This window comes from Amblyraja radiata, chromosome 1 (genome assembly GCF_010909765.2).
Source record: "Amblyraja radiata isolate CabotCenter1 chromosome 1, sAmbRad1.1.pri, whole genome shotgun sequence".
NCBI lineage: Eukaryota > Metazoa > Chordata > Chondrichthyes > Rajiformes > Rajidae > Amblyraja > Amblyraja radiata.
Genome location: NC_045956.1, coordinates 32,537,001 through 32,556,353, shown reverse-complemented (window position 1 = coordinate 32,556,353; position 19,353 = coordinate 32,537,001). Strand labels below are relative to the sequence as shown.

Below are 19,353 nucleotides of genomic sequence, written 5' to 3'. Positions count from 1 at the left end.
AACCCCCGACACCCTGACTAATCAAGATCCTGTCATCTCTGCTTTAAAAATACCCAATGACGACCTCCACAGCCACCTGTGGCAATTAATTCCACAGATTCAGCACCGTCTGATTAAAGAAATTCCTCCTCATTTCCGATCTAAAAGGTATGACCCTTTTATTTTGAGGCTGTACCCTCTAGTCCTAGACCTTTCTGTTAGTGGAAACTAACTATATACTCTCCACATCCACCCTATCCAGACCTTTCCTTTTTCGGTAAGTTTCATAGGTCCCCTCCTCATCCTTCTAAACTCCAGTGAATACAGGCCCAGAGCCTTCAAACGCTCATCAAACATTAACCCAATCATTCCCAGGATCATTCTCGTAAACCTACTCCGGACCCTCTCCAGTGCCAATATGTCCTTCCTCAGATACAGGGCCCAAAACTGCTCGCAATATTCCCAATGTGGTCTGACCAACACTTTATAAAGCCTCAGCATTACATTCGCTATTTTATATTCTAATCCCCTTCAAATGAATCCTAGTGTTGCATTTGCTTTCCTTCCCGCCCACTCAACCTGCAAATTACCTTCTTGCACCATCCTGCACCACAGTCCCTTTGCACCTGGATCCACTCTCCACTTAGAAAATAATCTACATCTTTATTTCATCTACCAAGGTGTATGACCGTAAACTTTGCAATTCTGTAGTCAGTTTGCCACTTCTATGGCCACTCTCTCAACCTGTCCAAGTCATTCTGCAGAATCCCTGCTTCCTCAACACTACCTGCCTATCCATCTACCTTCGTATCATCCACAAACCTGGCTACAAAGCCATCAATTCCATCATCCAGAGAAGTTGAGATCCCTCTCTTGGGATAAGCTTGAATGAAATTTAATAGAGGAATAAATAGATAATGTTTTCATCCATGAAGTTGCATGCCTGCTTGCTAATTTTGGAGCAAAGATTTGTTTATACATGGCAATCTTTACTTTCATCAGTTAAAATTCATTGTAGATCCACTTGAGGAAGTCCCAACCCGAAACATCACCAATCCACTTTCTCCAGAGATGGAGCCTGAACGGCTGAGTTAGGTGGAGGTGCAGACAGTGTAGAGGAAGCAGAGACTCAGCAGAAGGACTTGGACAGGTTGGGAAGAGTGGGCAAAGAAGTGGCAGATGGAATACAGCATATCAAAGTGTACGGTCACGCACTTTGGTAGTAGGAATAAAGGCATAGACGAAATAGGGAGAGGATTCAGAAATCGGAGGTGCAAGGGTCCTTGGGAGTGTTGGTGTAGGATTCCCAAAATGTTAAATCGATAGTAAGAAAGGCAAATGCTATGTTAGCATTTATTTCAAGAGGACTAGAATATAAAAGCAGGAATTAGATACTGAGGCTTCAGTAGGCACATCAGACCATATTTAGCTCCCATGAAAGTCCCTTACTGTAGCTAACTGCTTGCAAATGCCTACTGGTAAATCACTCAAATGCTCTGCCCCCCAAAGTGGTGGAGACCAGATTATTAGATTATACTGAGGGTAAATATGGATAAATATTTGAAAGATTGAGGTAGTGAGTGTTCTGGGGAACTGTCACACGAAAGATGGAGGCCAGCACGATCAGCTATGATTGCATTGAAAAGCAGGGCAGGCTTGAAGGGTGGGTTGCCTATTCCTGCTACATTGCGTGTTCCTGAATGGTGTTGTAAATCTCAAAACTTGACAATATCCTATTGGTTCCTAGTATGTAAGCATCTTCTCTTTGTCTATTGGCACATGCAATCACACCAGGGCCCAAAGAGGAGTTTGCTTTTACATTGAGTCAACTTTAAAGGGTGGCACAGTGGAGCAATGGTAGAGTTGCTGCCTTACAATGCCAGAGTCCCAGGTTTGATCCTGACTATGGCTGCTATCCATACGGAGCTTGTACGCTCTCTTCGTGACCACATGGATTTTCCCCGGGTGCTCCGGTTTCCTCCCACGCTCTAAAGTCACACAGGTTTGTAGGTTAATTAGCTTTGGTGAAATTGTAAAATTGTCCTTAGTGTGAAGGACAGTGCTAATGTCTGGGGTGATCGGTGCGGACTCAGTGGGCTGATGGACCTGCTTACGCACTACATTTCTAAAGTCTAAAGTAACGTAAAACGTGTGTACCATTTTGTCAATGATTAAGTCCTTTTCAGCCAGCTGCCCTTCTAATATGCCATGTTGCTTCTTCAATTGTTCCAGCTCTTCCTGTAATCTTCCAATTTCTTCCATGTCAGCCTTGGGTTGGATGCCATTGATCTGTGCCGCTTCATTGTGCATGTGATGATGGCTGTCAACGGGTTTACCTAAGGAACAGAGAGAGGCTTTGATTTTCTGAACTCATTATGAAAACAAAATCTGGATTTTATTTCTGCATGCCAGTGGCCTTGGACTGGAGCCTGTGACCACTGGTCGGTGCTATGGCCATCGTATGTCTAAAGTCTACATCAATGATTTGGATGACATGGCATAGTTAACGTTATTTTTGCAAATGACGTTAAAATAGGTGACATCATAGCAACTGGCCCTTCGGCACAACTTGCTCATGCCGACCAGGATTCACCTCTACGCTAGTCCCACCTGCCTGCGTTGGCCTATATCCCTCTAACCCAGGGGTGGGGAACCTTTTCATGTTGGAATGCCGCATTGTTAGCTGTAATCTAATAAGGCCTCATCCAAGAAACTTCAATTAGATATACTTCAAAATCTACATTATTTTTGTAAAAATCTATGTACTACTATGTACTAACTTCAAGAAAATGAAAACAAATTGTTAATTCTAAAGCTAACTAACTTTAATAACTTTGTTGTGACTGCTTTTTGTGGGAAAGCATTTGAATATTTGGTTGCAACATGGAGGTACGCAGTTTCAGCTGATCTTCTAGATGGGTATTCGCCATTTGTGACCTTAAGGGTGTCTTGATTTAGGTTAGGTAGGAGAATGTAGATTCGCAGCAATAAGTGGTTGAAAAGCAAGAAAGCATTTTTCGTACATGTTGCCAAAGACGTGGGTATCCTATTGCATTTTTCCATATTTCAATCAGATCTTTCTTGGCGTCAAATAAGGACTTTAAAATGTCAATCAATTCCATCTGTCGTTCTTTAGGAGCCTTGGAGACATCAACTAGGTGAGGTTGAAATGCTAATTTGAGTGTGATGTCATGATTCTCAAAGTCAGTGAACCTTTCATTGTATTCTTTAATTAATAAGTCTATAACAGCTGCGTATTTTTCAAATGATTTGCATGATCCTGCTCATCAATGACCTTCGCTAACTGGGGAAAATGTTTTCGAAATTTCATTTTGAAGTAGATGAGTTTTGAAAAAATATAGCTTTTTTCGAAATGCTTGGATTTGTTGCCACATATATATATATACTTAGTTTTACCTTGCAAAGGAACATTAAAGTTATTTTGCTTTGACATGATATCACACAGAAATGCAGTATTTCTATAGAAATCTTCTATCAATAATTCACATTGCTGATTTTGTTCTTCATGAAATTTAACTATCTGTTCTCGCAAAGATAAAAATTTGCTAACACCTGTCCCTGCGATAGGCAACGCACTTTACAAACGTACACTGCTATCAAAAGTTGATAATACTGAAGAATGGACGGCCAGCGGACTCTCTCCGACATTTTCTCTCTCGTCAACCAGCCTCAGGCGGTGGTGGCGCCAGTCAGGCAGGGAGGTTAACGTACATTCTAGAGTCGCATTATGAACATAACAGGTGTTAAATAGCCCCCACGACTTACTAATGTTTTAATTGTGGCCGTCAGTCGGGGAGGATTATTATGTTGAATCTTCTTTTACTCTTTGGTATTTTAAATATGTTCATTTTAAGATTAAAATAATAATAATGACAAAAAAACAAACCATATTAATAAAAATAAAAGTTAGGCAAAAATGCTGGAGAAACTCAACGGGTGAGGCAGCATCTATGGAGAGAAGGAAATAGGCAACATTTCGGGTCGAGACCCTTCTTCAGACAAATAAGAAGACGAGACAAGACGAGTCTGAAGAAGAGTCTCGACCCGAAACGTTGTCTATTTCCTTCGCTCCATAGATGCTGCCTCACCCGCTGAGCTTCTCCCGCATTTTTGTCGACCTTCGATTTTACCGCATCTGCAGTTCCTTCTTAAACAATAAAAATTAAAAGGATTTGTTCTACAAAATTTGGACTCATTCAAAAGGCAGCACTTAGTGACCTAGAAGGCCGCAGGTTTCCCACCCCTGCTCTAACCATTTCCTATCCACGTAGCTGTCCAAATGTCATTTAATTTTTGTTATAGTACTGTGAATTAGGTTGATGGTGATGAAGTGAAGACGTTGCCAGCATAGGCAGTATTGAAGGATGTCGAGAATTTTGGCAGAACCTCATCAGTTGGGTAAGTAGATCAAGGATTTGTGAGTATAGAAGTTGGGATGCTATGCTGCAGTTGTACAAAATGTCGGTGAGGCCACACATGTAGTATTGTGATCAGTTTTGGTCACCGTTCTATCGGAAAGATACCAGTAAGCTAGAAAGGGTGCAGAACATAGTTACAAAGATGTTGCCAGGATTCATGGGACTGTGTTATCAAAACTTTTTCACAGATGAATAAGTTTATTGGCCAAGTATGTACACATACAAGGAATTTGCCTTGGTGCTCCGCTCGCAAGTGATGTGGGGAAGGTTGCAGCCAATAACCTTCTCAGTTGATCAGACGATTCGCTGCAGCTTCCGAATGTCGTGCTTGGTGGCTGAGCTAAACCAGACCATGATGGAGAAGGTGAGGACAGACTCTATGATAGCCGTATAGAATTGGACCATCATTGCCTGTGGAGATTGTGTTTCCTCAGTTGCTGCAGGAAGTACATCCTCTGTTGGGCCTTTTTGACTGTGGACCCATTTAAGGTCCTTGGAGATGGTGGTTCCAAGGAACTTAAAAGACTCCACAGATATGACTGTGGTGTTGTTGATGGTAAGTGGGGCTGAGGGGAGGGACAGTTCTCCCAAAGTCTACAATCAATTCCACTGTTTTAAGAGTATTGAGCTCCAGGTTGTTGTGATGGCACCAGGACGCCAGCTGTGACACTTCCTGTCTGTCGGCAGATTCCTCCCCAACCTGGATCAGTCCAATCAAGGTTGTGTCGTCCACAAACTTGAGTCGCTTGACAGAGGAGTCAGTGGAGGTGCAGTCGTGGTGTAGAAAGAGTAGAGGAGAGGAGAGAGTACGCAGCCTTGCGGTGCTCCTATGCTGAGGGTCTGCGGGTTCAAGATGTGTTTTCCCAGCCACACATGCTGCTTCCCTGTCTGTCACGAAGCTGGTGATCCACCAACAGTGGGGTTCAGGCACAGTCAACTGGGAGAGTTTGGAGTGTGTAGCTCAGGCACAATGGTGTTGAATGCGGAGCTAAAACGTAATGGGCTGAATGGCCTTGTACGATGTAACAAGGAAATGCACATCCCTATGATGTAAGAAAATATAAGAAATAAGTGATACCTTGTATTTTGAGAAGATTGTACTGGTCCTTTAGTTGCTGAATCTGTGCTGCCTGTTGCGTTATCATAGTTTGGCTCTGTTCATTCTGAGTGGTCAAGGCAGTTACTTGTTTCTTCAACTCATTCAGCTGCATGTCCTGTATTTTTGAAGAAAGACATGCTTTATTAACTAATTCACCAGCCTTTGGGCCATTACCAAACCTAGTTTCTGTTCTTTAGATTTTACTTTAGAGATGCAGCCCTTTTTGAGAACAGGCCCATCGAGTCCTTGCCGACCAGCAATCACCCCGTACACTAGCACTATCCAACAAGCTAGGGACAATTAACACAAGCTAATTAACCTACAAACCTGCACGTTTTTTGAGTGTGGGAGGAAACTGGAGCACCTGGAGAAAACTCATGGGCTCACAGGGAGAACATACAAACTCCATACAGACAGCACCCATAGTCAGGATGGAATCAGAGTCTCTGGCGCTGAGAGGCAACAATGCTACCGCTGCGCCACTGTTCCACCCTGTTCATTCCAGGTAACAGTAATTTTCCTCCAAGTATTTCCACACTTTATATGTGACAGTTAATTCTCAAGGCTACATTTCCAGGAGATGTATTCCAAATTGCACACTGCTTAACTATAAAATATTCATCGTCTTCGAGAATCAGCTCTCCCACCAATATGCCTCTCTAGTATCACACACAGTTTGATATTATCAAGTTTTTAAAAAAATGTCGTTGATATTTGCAATGAGCTGCCGGATGTGGTGGAAGAGCAGATATAATCACGATGTTTAACAAGCACTTAGACTGGCATACGAGTAGGTTAGGCAGATGGATATGGACTTAATACAGACAAATGTGATAAGTGTTGATGGCCAAACAGGTCAGTATTGACATGGTGGGCAGAAGAGTAATTTCTGTGCTTACTCCATGAGGGTGAGAAATAGTCATCCAGCACAGAAACAGGCCCTTCGGCCCAACTCATCCATACCGACCAACACACCCCATCTAAGCTAGTCTCATTTGTCCACATTTGTCCCATTACTCTTAACTTTTCCTTCCCATGTACCTATCCAAATGTCTTTTAAATGTTGTTATTGTACCCGTCTCAACCACCTTCTCTGGCAGCTCGTTCCATTAACCACCACTCTCCAAGTCAAAAAGTTGCCCCAAAGTTTGCATTAAACCTTTCCCCTCTCCCCTTAAACATATGCCCTCTAGCTCTAGATTCCCCCTTTGCAGGAAGAGGCAATGGATGTTACCTGTTCACGAATAAGCTCCTTGTATTGACTGATGATACTGTCATGTTGTTCCAGAGACTTTTTCACTTCCTCTTCCTTCTTCTCATCCTCACTGGATTTCTGAACAGCTTTTATTATTTGTACTTAATTGGAAAAAGGAAATGGAACAAAATTACTCAGCTGCACAAAGAGAAACTAAATGTGTGAATTGTTGTTCAGACTTGAGTAGCTGTAAAGTTGAATGAACTACATTTAAGTTTGATCACGACTGCCCAAGTCAAATATAGAAACAAGGAATTGCAGATGCTGGTTTATACCAAAGATAGACACAAAGTGCTAGATTGACTCAGCGGGTCAGGCAGCATCTCTAGAGAAAATGGATGGGTGATGTTTTGGGTCAGGACCCTTCTTTAGACTGGGAGGAGGTAGAAGTGGGCCGTGTGGAGCTGGGGAACAATGAGGTTGTAGAGGACAGATCGCCAGATGTGATGAATCAAAGTAGTTCTGGAGATAATGGCCTGGTACTCATCTGTGGGGTCATAGTCAAGGGGTAGGTAAAAGAAGGTCTCCAATCTGAAGAAGGGCCCCGACCCAAAACATCACCTATCCTTTTTCTCCAGAGATGCTGCCTGACCCACTGAGTTACTCCAGCACTTTGTGTCTATCTTTGCCTAAATCAAATGTCAATGATAGAAGATAGATGTTGGAAATTCTGTTTGATGTCATTGGGATTGATCAGTAAGGCACAGTGAATAGAGCATATCTAACAGCTAGTATTAAAAATAATGAAAATAAATAAATCTTTAGCATAGATGTTGTAGTCAAGTTGATTCGTCACATACACATACGAGATGTGCAGTGAAATGAAAAGTGGCAATGCTCGTGGACTTTGTGCAAAAAACAAACAAACTACAAACAGAATGGAACAGAATCACATATTCTTTTACATATTAAATATTGTGGGCGGAAGGAAAAAGGGAAAAAAAAACAGCGATTTAAAAAATGTTCCTGTGCTGCACCGTTCTATCTACTCAGCTCATTAGGGTTGTGAAGCTTACCTTCCAGTTCTTTAACTAGTTTTGTGAATTCGTGGTCAAGCAGCATTTGCTCCGGAATGGAGTAGCTGGGCTGTGGTTTCTGGCCAGCTCGAGAGTACAGCTCGTGTTTACTGATGTAAGCCAACTTCTCAATGAAAATCTCTTTTCCAATCCTCTTCTCTATTAGTTGTTTTAGTTTCTCCCTGTACACAGTAAAAGTGAACTTTATCATTTAATATACTGCACTTATATCCACAGACTAATTAACCCATGAAATGATATTGATACTGTTGTCAATTAGTTCATATTACCTCAAAGGAAATGCAATCTTTAACAAAACGACCATAGGGACATTCTTGACAGCACTCTCAAGTGTGCTGTTTGAGCACCCTTGTAACTGCCTCATCTACCTCCTCTGGCAGCTCGTTCCATATACCCACCACCCTCCAATGGGTGGGTGAGTCCTCATTATATTTATCAGTTTTGGTCCTCATTATATTTATGAGCGCTCTCTCTTTTGCTCCAGGATGTTTCATTTCAATGTAATCTATCACACATGTGAAGTATGTTTGTATGAAATATATATACATACACACAGTGTGACCATATTCATTGGTATATGGTCACACTGATCTGTTCTGTATTTATTTATGCCTACTATATTCTGTTGTGCTGAAGCAAAGCAAGAATTTCATTGTCCTATCTGGGACACATGACTATAAACTCTCTTGAATCTTGAGGGTAAGTACGATGGAGAGGGTTACATCCACAACTGCGATTTCTTCTGGTCTTGGACAGAACAGTTGTCAAAGCAAACTGTGATGCATCCCAATATGAATGCTTCCTAAGGTTGTGACTTTTTCCCGTATCCTTCATAGAATGTAATTATTCAGCCTCAGAAAATCACCAGGCTTCCATTGCTTCTCTTCTGCCAGCGTGAGTAGAACCAGACATGACATCGAGGCTGGCCAGACATATGACCCTGTTTGATCGAGGAGCCAACTAGCCAGTTATCAAGTGTGCCTATATTCTTTGGTGACAATCATTCAGATTTTGGTGAACTATTAACTGAATTGTCAGTATAATTAACGATTTTTGAGAAATGTCAGTGTGGATGTAGGATTGATAAATGGATCTAATTGAGATTGAATATTCTGTTACATTTTATATGGACAAGCATTTTCCTCGTTGGTTAGAGAAAGCCCAAGGACCGCAGTGGTCAGAGAAAGTCCAAAGGAAAACAAAATGTAACAGACATGTTAGGTGGGTGACCTAGAAGATGGCAATGATGAGAATCAATGAGACAATGTGATGAAAGTTGAGAGAAGAGCCCAAGATGATAACATTAGACACTTCACTTGAATACTGTACATAGTAAGAAATTAGACAATTTAAGGCAGAAATCAAAATAAATGAAAATTCAGCCTTTGGCCAAGAGAACAAAGATATGGTGAATCCCAGAATATGCCATTACTTATGAGGAAGCAGGTTATGAATATTCAAATCTCATGCTGGCAGTTTTAAAGGCGATCAAACTAAGTGAAAAACAGTGAAATAATTGCAGGAAGGAAAGATGCAACCAAGCCAGGATTACAAGATGCTGCTCTTCAAATCTTGATTTGGATGAGGGGATTGAAGGCTTTGTGGTCAAGTTTGCAAATTATACGAAAATAGGTGGAGGGGCAGGTAGTGTAGAGAATGCAGGGGCTCTGCAGAAGGATTTGGATAGGGTGGGAGAGTGGGCAGAGAAGTGGTAGATGGAATACAGTGTTGCAAAGTGTGGGGTCAGGCTTTTTGGTAGTAGGAATAAAGGCCAGTTTCTAAATGGGGAGAGAATCCAGAAATCCAGAGGTGCAAAAGGTCTTGAGAGTGCTGATGCAGGATTCCCCAAAAGTTAATCTGCAAGCCAGTAATGCATTTATTTTGAGAGGACTTGTATACAAAAACAGGGATGTAATACTGAGGCTCTATAAGGCGCTGGTCAGGCTGTATTTGGAATATTGTGAGCAATTTTGGGCACCATATCTGAGGATGTGCTGGCTCTGGGGCCATGGGGACAGTCCAGAGGATGTTTACAAGAATGATCCCAGGAATGAGCAGGTTAACATATGATGAGCGTTTGACAGCACTGGGCTTGTACTCGATGGAGTTTAGAAGAATGATGGGGGACCTCATTGAAACGTACAGAATAGTGAAAGGCTTGTATCGAGTGGATGTGGAGAGGATGTTTTCACGTGGGAAAATCTAGGTCATCGCCTTAGAATTAAAGTTCATTTAGGAAGGAGATGAAGAGGAATTTCTTTAGTCAGAGGGTGATGAATCTGTGGAATTCTTTGCCACAAAGGCGGTGGTGGCTGTCAGTGGATATATTTAAGGCAGAGATAGATATATTTTTGATTAGCATGGGTTTCAGGGATTATTGGGAGAAGGCAGGAGAATGGGGTTAGGAGGGAGAGATAGATCAGCCATGATTGAATGGCGGAATAGACTTGATGGGTTGAATGGCTTAATTCTGCTCCTATCACATGATATGATCTTAGGAATACAACCTACACTTGATTTAGAATAGGCCAACAATCAAAATTGCTACACTGGAGAAGTGTGACAATTTTAAATTTAATTTAATGAAATGATCACCACTCCAGACTCAAGGTGCAAATCTGCCCTGTTCAAAGTATGGATTAAATTTAAGAATGATGCTCTGTTCACCATCAAGTATAGACTTACTAAAACCTGCACAACATTTCTAAACCCAGCGACATTTAAACTTTCAGACCACTTTCCCAGTGGAAGGATAAAAAGTGGTCTGAAACTTTAAATCGCATTCTGAAATGTCTGGCAGGATTTAATGAGTCTATATTTTACACACCTTTAACACAAGAATCTGAGATAACAGGAAGTAATCAAGACCCAATTGCTTTTGCTACTGGTATTGATTGGATTTAGAAAGAATTAGGTGATCATTAGCTTGTAACATGTTGTTGCAAAGACTATTTTATCCCAGAGTCTGAATCCAATGAAAATTCAAGAGTCTTTCAGAAGGTTCTTCTGAATTTACCAATTTATTATGATCAATAAGATGGCAATTAAAGCTGCACATTCTGGGAACTTCTAGGTATAGCAGCTTTCTGGATCAATGTTAATATCATTAGTTGAAAAGCTGAATACAGGAATCAATGTCACTGAGGCTTTGTTTTCTCTCCAAAACCTAGATCCATGGGATTAACAATCCTTGGGAACTCAAGGCACGAGCCTGGAAATAGCCGAGATGTAGGTAGAGAATATCTTCATTTAATGCTCCAAACTGAAGTGCAGCCACCCATGTACATCTCCTAGCCAGGAACCAAGCATCAACACCCAGATACAAGAACAAATGGAAGAATTAATCTCAAGTTTACTGGGGATCTTCCAGACTGCAGGAGCTGCCAATGAATGGGTCATTGATAGTGCACCCACTTTGAAGGCACAGGTACAGAGGTATTGAATGAGATACAAAAGTTTGAAAATGCATGCCTCCAGATTCAGGGACAGTTTCTTTCCAGCTGTTATCAGGCAACTAAACCATCCTATATCACCAACTAGAGAGCGGTCCTGACCTACCATCTACCTCTCTGGAAACGCTTGGTCTATCTTTAATCAGAATTTACTGGACTTTATCTTGCACTAAATGTTATTCCCTTTATCCTATATCTGTACACTGGGGCCTGCTTGAGTGTAACCATGTATAGTCTTTACGCTGACTGGGTAGCATGCAACAGAAAAAGCTTTTCACTGTATTTTGGTACACTTGACAATTAACTTAACTAAACTAAGTGGAGAGAAAATATTTGGTGGCATTAACCTTCGGAAATGATTTGGGGCTCTTATTGATAGCAGGGACATTTAGTGAGATTGGCATTTGCAAGGGAGCAGACATTTCAGCTTCAGTACTGCTGATGCACTCATAACGAGCTGTGCCTCCAGACAGGTTGTTTCAGTACAGTAACAACACTGGCACCATCCACCTCACCACATAGAAATTGCTCCACCATGTCCTGTTTGAAAAATTGAGAACTAATCCCATTAGCAAAGTGATAGGAAGTGTTGTCCTGCTTTATACAAGAGGGAAAGGGGGAAGATCCAGCCAATGTTATTGTCTCAAAGAGATCAAATTATCACATTTGTTTGGTAATTTATCAAAAATAATCAGAAATACATTATGGAAAATCATCCCAAATTCAAAAGTAGATTATTAATTCATTTTTTCAGGTTGTGATCTTAACTCGAGCCACACAGTGGTGCAACGGTTGAGTTGCTGCCTTACAGCACCAGAGACCCAGGTTCGATCCTGTACGGAGTTTTCTCCGGGTGCTCTTGTTTCCTCCAATCCTCCAAAGTAGTACAGGTTAGTAGGTTAATTAGCTGTGTTAAGTTGTAAAAAATTGTCCCTAGTGTGCAGGATAGTGCTAGGGTACGGGGCGATCGCTGGTAGGTGCGGACTCTGTATGCCTGTTCCGCGCTGTATCTCTAAAGTCTAAAGTAAAAAGAAAGTGTTCTGAAAAGGGCTTTTGCAAACAATTGCTACGATGGAACGTACCAAACACCTACACATCTTGTACCAAACGTTATTCCCTTATTATGTATCTATACACTGTAAATGGATTGAATGCAATCAAGCATAGTCTTTCTGCTGACTGGTTAGCATGCAACAAAAGCTTTTCACTGTACCTCGGTACAAATGACAATAAACTAAATTGAACCAACTAGTAACTTACTTAGTGTAGTTCTCCAGTGTGTTTTCATTGTCGTAAATACAGATACCCAATAAAAGGGCGCAGAGGCCTTGCACAAGCTGCTCCTCCTCTCCAAGGTTCTCAGATATCTGTGCAGTTAGCTGAAGAATATTGTCAAGGCCAACTTTAAAAGCATCTTGGAAATAAAACGGTTCAGAGAATACAGGTTCTGGAACTTTCATTGTGTTGAATAAATAGTATGCTTTGATTTTACGTTCGATGTCATCATTGCTGCCAAGTGAATACATAGTATATTGGAAATCACCTATATTCTTTGAGATCATTTTACCCAATCTCTTATGTCGCTTGGTAAAAAGCTATTAACTTTCCATCAAAACAACCATCTGCCTTAACTATTAACTTTCCATCAAAACAACCAGAAGCCCCCTCACCTGTAACCACCTCACTCGCTAAGGCTTTGTCCCACCCCTCCTCCCTTCCAGCTTTCCCCCTCCCCCCACCAAACTCAATCAGTCTGAGGAAGAGTCCCGACCAGAAACGTCACCTATCCATGTTCGAGAGATGCTGCCTGACCCGCTGAATTACTCCAGCACTTTGTGTCTTTTTTTTTTTTAATTAAGAGATACAGAGCGGAAACAGGTTCTCCGGCCCAACTTGCCCACGCCGACCAACATGCCCCATGTACACTAATCCCACCTGCCTGCATTTGGCCCACATCCTGCTAAACCTACCCTATCCATGTACCTGTCTGAATGTTTCTTAAACATTGCGATAGTACATGCCGTAACTACCTCCTCCGGCAGCTTTGTGTAAGAAAGTTACCTCTCAGTTTCCCAGTAAATCTTTCCTCCCCTCACCTTAAATCTACGTCCTCCAGTTCTTTTTTGTAAAGCAGCATCTGCAGTTCCTCATGTCCATCACTCTTGTATTGCGGGAGTAGTTATCACATTGTTCTCCTTGGTTAGAGAACCAGCTGCAGATTTTGAAACAAAGGATACAAATGGGACGTTGGTCTGGTTGTGCAAGAAATGAGTGACGGCGATCGGGCAGTCTGTCATCCAGGTGGACAGCAACATCAGCAAGCCAACCCGTGTCTGTACGTTGCTTCCCTGAATTCAAGAGGAAAGACACTGATAAGCTTACATTTTGATGCCAAACTTCAACTGGATGTTTAAGCTATTAATTAGGTTTGCAATACAGTTTGCAGTATTTAATGGCGAACACTGATAACAGTTGAAGAAACAAAAATGCCACTCATCTGCAAAGTACAAATTCAAAGTTGAGCACACAGCACAAAGAGAGATCCAACAAAAGCTTGGATTGTACAGCTGTAGATTTAGTCTGGAGGTAATCTTACTTGCTAGCATCCTGCATAAACTACAGCAAACTACAGTCCAACACAGTGCTGTCCATAATGTTTGGGACAAAGACCCATCATTTATTTATTTGCCTCTGTACTTCACAATTTGAGTTTTGCAATATAAAAAATCATATGTGGTTAAAGTGCACATTGTCAGATTTTAATAAAGGCCATTTTTATAAATTTTGGTTTCACCATGTAGATTTTACATAGTCCCCCCCATTTCAGGGCACCATAATGTCTGGGACACATGACTTCACAGATGTTTGTAATTGCTCAGGTGTGTTTAATTGCCTCCTTAATGCAGGTATAAGAAAGCTCTCAGCATCTAATCTTCCCTCCAGTCTTTCCATCACCTTTGGAAACTTTTATTGCTGTTTATCAACATGAGGACCAAAGTTGTGCCAATGAAAGTCAAAGAAGCCATTATGAGACTGAGAAACAAGAATAAAACTGTTAGGGACATCAGCCAAACCCTCGGCTTATCAAAATCAACTGTTTGGAACATCATTAAGAAGAAAGAGAGCACTGGTGAGCTTACTAATCGCAAAGTGACTGGCAGGCCAAGGAAGATCTCCACAGCCAATGACAGAAGAATTCTCTCTATAATAAAGAAAAATCCTCAAACTCCTGTCCGACAGATCAGAAACACTGTTCGGGAGTCAGGTGTGGATTTGTCAATGAGCACTGTCCGCAGAAGATTTCATGAACAGAAATACAGAATCTAGAATCTACACTGCAAAATGCAAACCACTGGTTAGCAGCAAAAATAGGATGGCCAGGTTACAGTTTGCCAAGAAGTACTTAAAAGAGCAACCACTGTTCTGGAAAAAGGTCTTGTGGACAGATGAGACGAAGATTAACTTATATCAGAGTGATGGCAAAGTATGGAGGAGAGAAGGAACTGCCCAAGATCCAAAGCATACCACCTCATCTGTGAAACATGGTGGTGGGGGTGTTATGGCCTGGGCATGTATGGCTGCTGAAGGTACTGGCTCACTTATCTTCATTGATGATACAACTGCTGATGGTAATAGCATAATGAATTCTGAAGTGTATAAACACATCCTATCTGCTCAAGTTCAAACAAATGCCTCAAAACTCATTGGCCGGCAGCTCATTCTACAGCAAGACAATGATCCCAAACATACTGCTAAAGCAACAAAGGAGTTTTTCAAAGCTAAAAAATGGTCAATTCTTGAGTGGCCAAGTCAATCACCCGATCTGAACCCAACTGAGCATGCCTTTTATATGCTGAAGAGAAAACTGAAGGGGACTAGCCCCCAAAACAAGCATAAGCTAAAAATGGCTGCAATACAGGCCTGGAGCATCACCAGATAAGACGCCCAGCAACTGGTGATGTCCATGAATCGCAGACTCCAAGCAGTAATTGCATGCAAAGGATATGCAACAAAATACTAAACATGACTACTTTCATTTACATGACATTGCTGTCCCACAAACATTATGATGCCCTGAAATGGAGGGAGTATGTATAAACACAGCTGTAATTTCTACATGGTGAAACCAAGATGTATAAAAATGGCCTTTATTAAAATCTGACAATGTGCACTTTAACCATATGAGATTTTTTTCCTATTACAAATCTTAAATTTACAGAGACAAATAAATAAATGATGGGTCTTTGTCCCAAACATTATGGAAGGCACTGTATCTACTTCAACAGGTCAGAAGCCTCCACTGTCCCTTTGTTGTCCAGTGAGTACCGATATATTATATGTGTCGACAAGGACCTAAGAGGACGAGGACCTCTGATATCATATTAGTTACAAAATGGATTAAGCTGCTTCCATTACACAAAGTGAGTTCCTGCTGTGATTGAAGTAATGCGTAGAACTACAAACCAATAAATAATCTCCCCTTTCCTGTTTCAGTGGGTCAGTTTACCAAATAATTTGTTCAACAAATTTCAGGGTGGCACAGTGGCGCAGCGGTAGAGTTGCTGCCTTACAGTCCCAGAGACCCAAGTTTTATCCTGACTACGGGCGCTGTCTGTACGGAGTTTGTGAGTTCTCTCTGTGACTGCGTTTCTTTTTCTCTGGGTGTTCCGGTTGCACACTCCACATTCCAAAGACATACAAGTTTGTATGTTAATTGGCTTTGGTAAGATTGTAAAAATTGTCCCTAGTGTGTATGATAATGCTGGTGTACTGGATGGTTGCTGGTCGGCGTAGACTCAGTGTGCCAAAGGGCCTGTTTCCACGCTGTATAAAAACTGTCCCTAGTGTGTAGGCCAATGCTAGTATACGGGATGATCACTGGTCGGCATGGACTCGGTGTGCCGAAGGGCCTATTTCCGCACTGTATCTCTACAGTCTAAAGTTCTACATTATATCTTTCTGATATAACCCATGTCAAACAATAGAAATATTATAATTTCCAGTTTCATATCCAGAAAGAGAATAAAACTGATAAAACTCCTACCTGTGCCCAGGAATACTCACATCCTGACATGGGCTAGATGCATTAACTCCAGTTAACAAACTGTTCATTGCTCAGCCTTTGAAGGACCGACTTCTAACTGCCAGGCCATTAGAACCGTGGCATCTGAACAAACATTAACAACCCATTGCAATGCGGCAAAAACTGAGGGTCAGTCTACATGACTAAAGTAGCAATGTTATTGGTGCTTTAACGTTAAAATGAATCAGGTTAGAGAGGCCGTTAAGGGAAAGGTTAGACTGAAATTTAAGATCAAGTTTAGGTTTCTCTGCAGTTACATCCCGATTTCCACCCATATGTGAAAGAGTCAACACATGCCGTAAACACACGACAAATGGTAACAGATAACGGATAAAAACAGATAATAGATGAAGATGTGATATTCAACGAAAGACATATTACATAAGTCTACACAAGGAGACATTATATGTAGGTTAGTTAACCTGTTCTCATGCCTTTGCTCCACTATCTTTCTCTTGCTGTATTTCACTATTTACAGGATTGTCAGTTTGTAGAATCTATTGGCCATCCGTATATAATCTAAAAATGGTAATGAGTTACCTTCATGAGTCATGGTAATTCTGGTAATCATGGAATTATCCAGCAATCTGATGCATCCAATGTGTGAGCAAATCGAGATGTTTAATATGGAGAGGATCCTGCATGCACTGATGTCCCCATGCACCTGTTGACCATGCCCTTCCTGGTGGGAAGGGAGCAGGCTTTGGAACATGCTATCAAAGTTTGAATGGTCAGTCGAAACAATCTTGGTGAATTATTATATTTCCTCAATATTTGATTCTATTCTTAATTCCTTCGAAATGGCCCCTGCATTCAATTTAAACTACTTGGGTTACCTTAAAGGGATTAAGGGTTACCTTGATGTTCCATCCAGCGGGGTCATATTTACTGGAGGGCTGTACCCAGAACACGTGTCATTTCAATGGAAAAAAGGGAAGCTATCAAACCAAGTCAATTTTATTTCTGGAATTCTGTTTTGGAATAATGAGTACTTTCCATGACTTGCCCAAAGATGCAAACTCTCTGGTCTGAAATCCTTTGTGTACTCTTAAAGATCTTGAAAAGGTCGTCCCTCAAGACCTTTGAATTGAATTTTAATTAAATTGAATAGTTTATTGTCACATAACAAGTCAGTGAAATTCTTTGCTTGCAAACGCAAATAGTCGCCTAGTAATGGACGCTGACAAAGTTAAAGTATCCCATGCCAGGTCCTCCTTTATTCTCTCCCTCTTCCCCCTCCCTTCTCCCCCCCCCCCCCCCCCCCCCCCCCCCTTCTCCCTCACCCCTCCCCTGTTGCACGTTGATAGAACGGAGTGGCTGGGCTTGTATACTCTGGAATTTAGAAGGATGAGAGGGTATCTTATTGAAACATAAGATTATTAAGGGATTGGACACGCTAGAGGCAGGAAACATGTTCCCGATGTTGGAGACCAGAAACAGGGGCCAATGTTTAAGAATAAGGGGTAGGCCATTTAGAATGGAGATGAGTAAAAACATTTTTACGCACAGAGTTGTGAATTTGTGGAATTCCCTGCCTAAGAAGGCAGAGGAGGCCAATTCTTTGGATGCTTTCAAGAGAGAGTTGGATAGAGCTCTTAAAGATATCAGAGTCAGGGGATATGGGAAGGCAGGAACGTGCGACTGATTGTGGATGATCAGCCATGATCACAGTGAATGGCGGTGCTGGCTCGAACGGCCGAATGGCCTACTCCTGCAACTATTGTCTACTGTCTAGAATTCAAGAGTGGAATTTTAATAGCAAGGACGTGCAGCTCTAAATAATACTTCATTACAGGTCTTAGAATCAGACTGCACCAAGAGCTCCTGCAACACTGAACTCCAAGACAATATAATTGGCAATCTTTCCCTAATTAGGGTATGCAACATACATAAATTACGATGGCAAAAGGCAAGGATTATCTAAGTATATAATGAATTATGCAGTTCGATCATGAACAATTTACTGACTGACCCCTTTAACCTTTTTCATAATCTCAACCTACACCCAGATGGAAAGCAATTCCGACTGACAACAAAAGTGGGAACTAATCCAGTTTTGACACCTAGCTAATCATTGGTTCAGCAATATGAATAACATAGGGAACTGGGAGCGAGAAAGCCTAGAAGTTACTTGAATTGAGATACTCAAAATTACCGGCTGAGAGCATTTGAAATTAACAATATTTAATTAACAATACCAATAAGTTGCTTTGCAAAATGTAACTGAGTACTAGTGTATTTGGAGATGTCTTTGGGCAAGTGTCCAAAGTTAAATTATGGTGCACAAGTTTAATCCTTTACATCAACACTTTCAACTTTTTGGTAGGCATTAGTTCTGAAAGTCTTGGGCTGGGCTTTCCTGCTGCAGAGAATATTTCTCGATATTTTCTAATTTTGGATGTCTTGTTGCACTGATCTTGTAAATTGGATCATTTATCTTCTTTAACATTTCTCACATGTTTACCACAGGATGTAACAGTGAATCCAAAAGACCTTGACAATGTATTCCAAGCCATTGATGTGTATGTCAACAAGACAGCAGTATCTGAGAATTGATAAACCATAAATGCAAGGCTCGTGAATTCGAAGCACACTGTTGACCATCACCGACAATTCCTAGCTGCAGAAAGCCTGTAAACCACCATTCAAAAGGCTGCACACCAAGCAACACATCTGCACATTGACACCCAGCATTCAAGAGTTAAAAGTGCACAGTACAAGTATTTTCCCAAAGAAATGCATGCCTTGTCATAGGGAGAGGGTTAGAAGCTCATGGAATTAGTTGCTTTTGGGGGTCAGCATTATATGTAATATTTCTAACGTTTACACTCCATTTTGTAGAAGCACTTGTACATTGGGTGCATGGGTTAAATTACTATTTGTCAACACACGACCCACAGCATGCATTCAACAAAAGTACAGGACCGATGCAGTCCACTTCCATTTCCCACAATCACTGGGTGAAACACCAAGCATAACAAATCATGGACTCCCCGTGTTGCAAATTTG

The 19,353-nt window shown here is 41.3% G+C and overlaps 1 protein-coding gene across 7 annotated transcripts in view; it reads right to left on the bottom strand.

The window, feature by feature from the left end:
• Positions 1 to 19,353, bottom strand: part of uso1 (USO1 vesicle transport factor) — a 113,742-nt gene that overhangs the window by 22,548 nt on the left and 71,841 nt on the right. For all 7 annotated transcript variants that reach the window (XM_033020104.1, XM_033020123.1, XM_033020075.1 and 4 more), the window contains 6 exons: positions 13,499 to 13,609; positions 12,522 to 12,640; positions 7,789 to 7,970; positions 6,752 to 6,873; positions 5,497 to 5,632; positions 2,137 to 2,315 (listed from right to left, as the gene is read on the bottom strand). In XM_033020104.1, the coding sequence (XP_032875995.1) occupies positions 2,137 to 2,315; positions 5,497 to 5,632; positions 6,752 to 6,873; positions 7,789 to 7,970; positions 12,522 to 12,640; positions 13,499 to 13,609 (849 nt within the window). The remainder of the gene's footprint in view (positions 1 to 2,136; positions 2,316 to 5,496; positions 5,633 to 6,751; positions 6,874 to 7,788; positions 7,971 to 12,521; positions 12,641 to 13,498; positions 13,610 to 19,353) is intronic.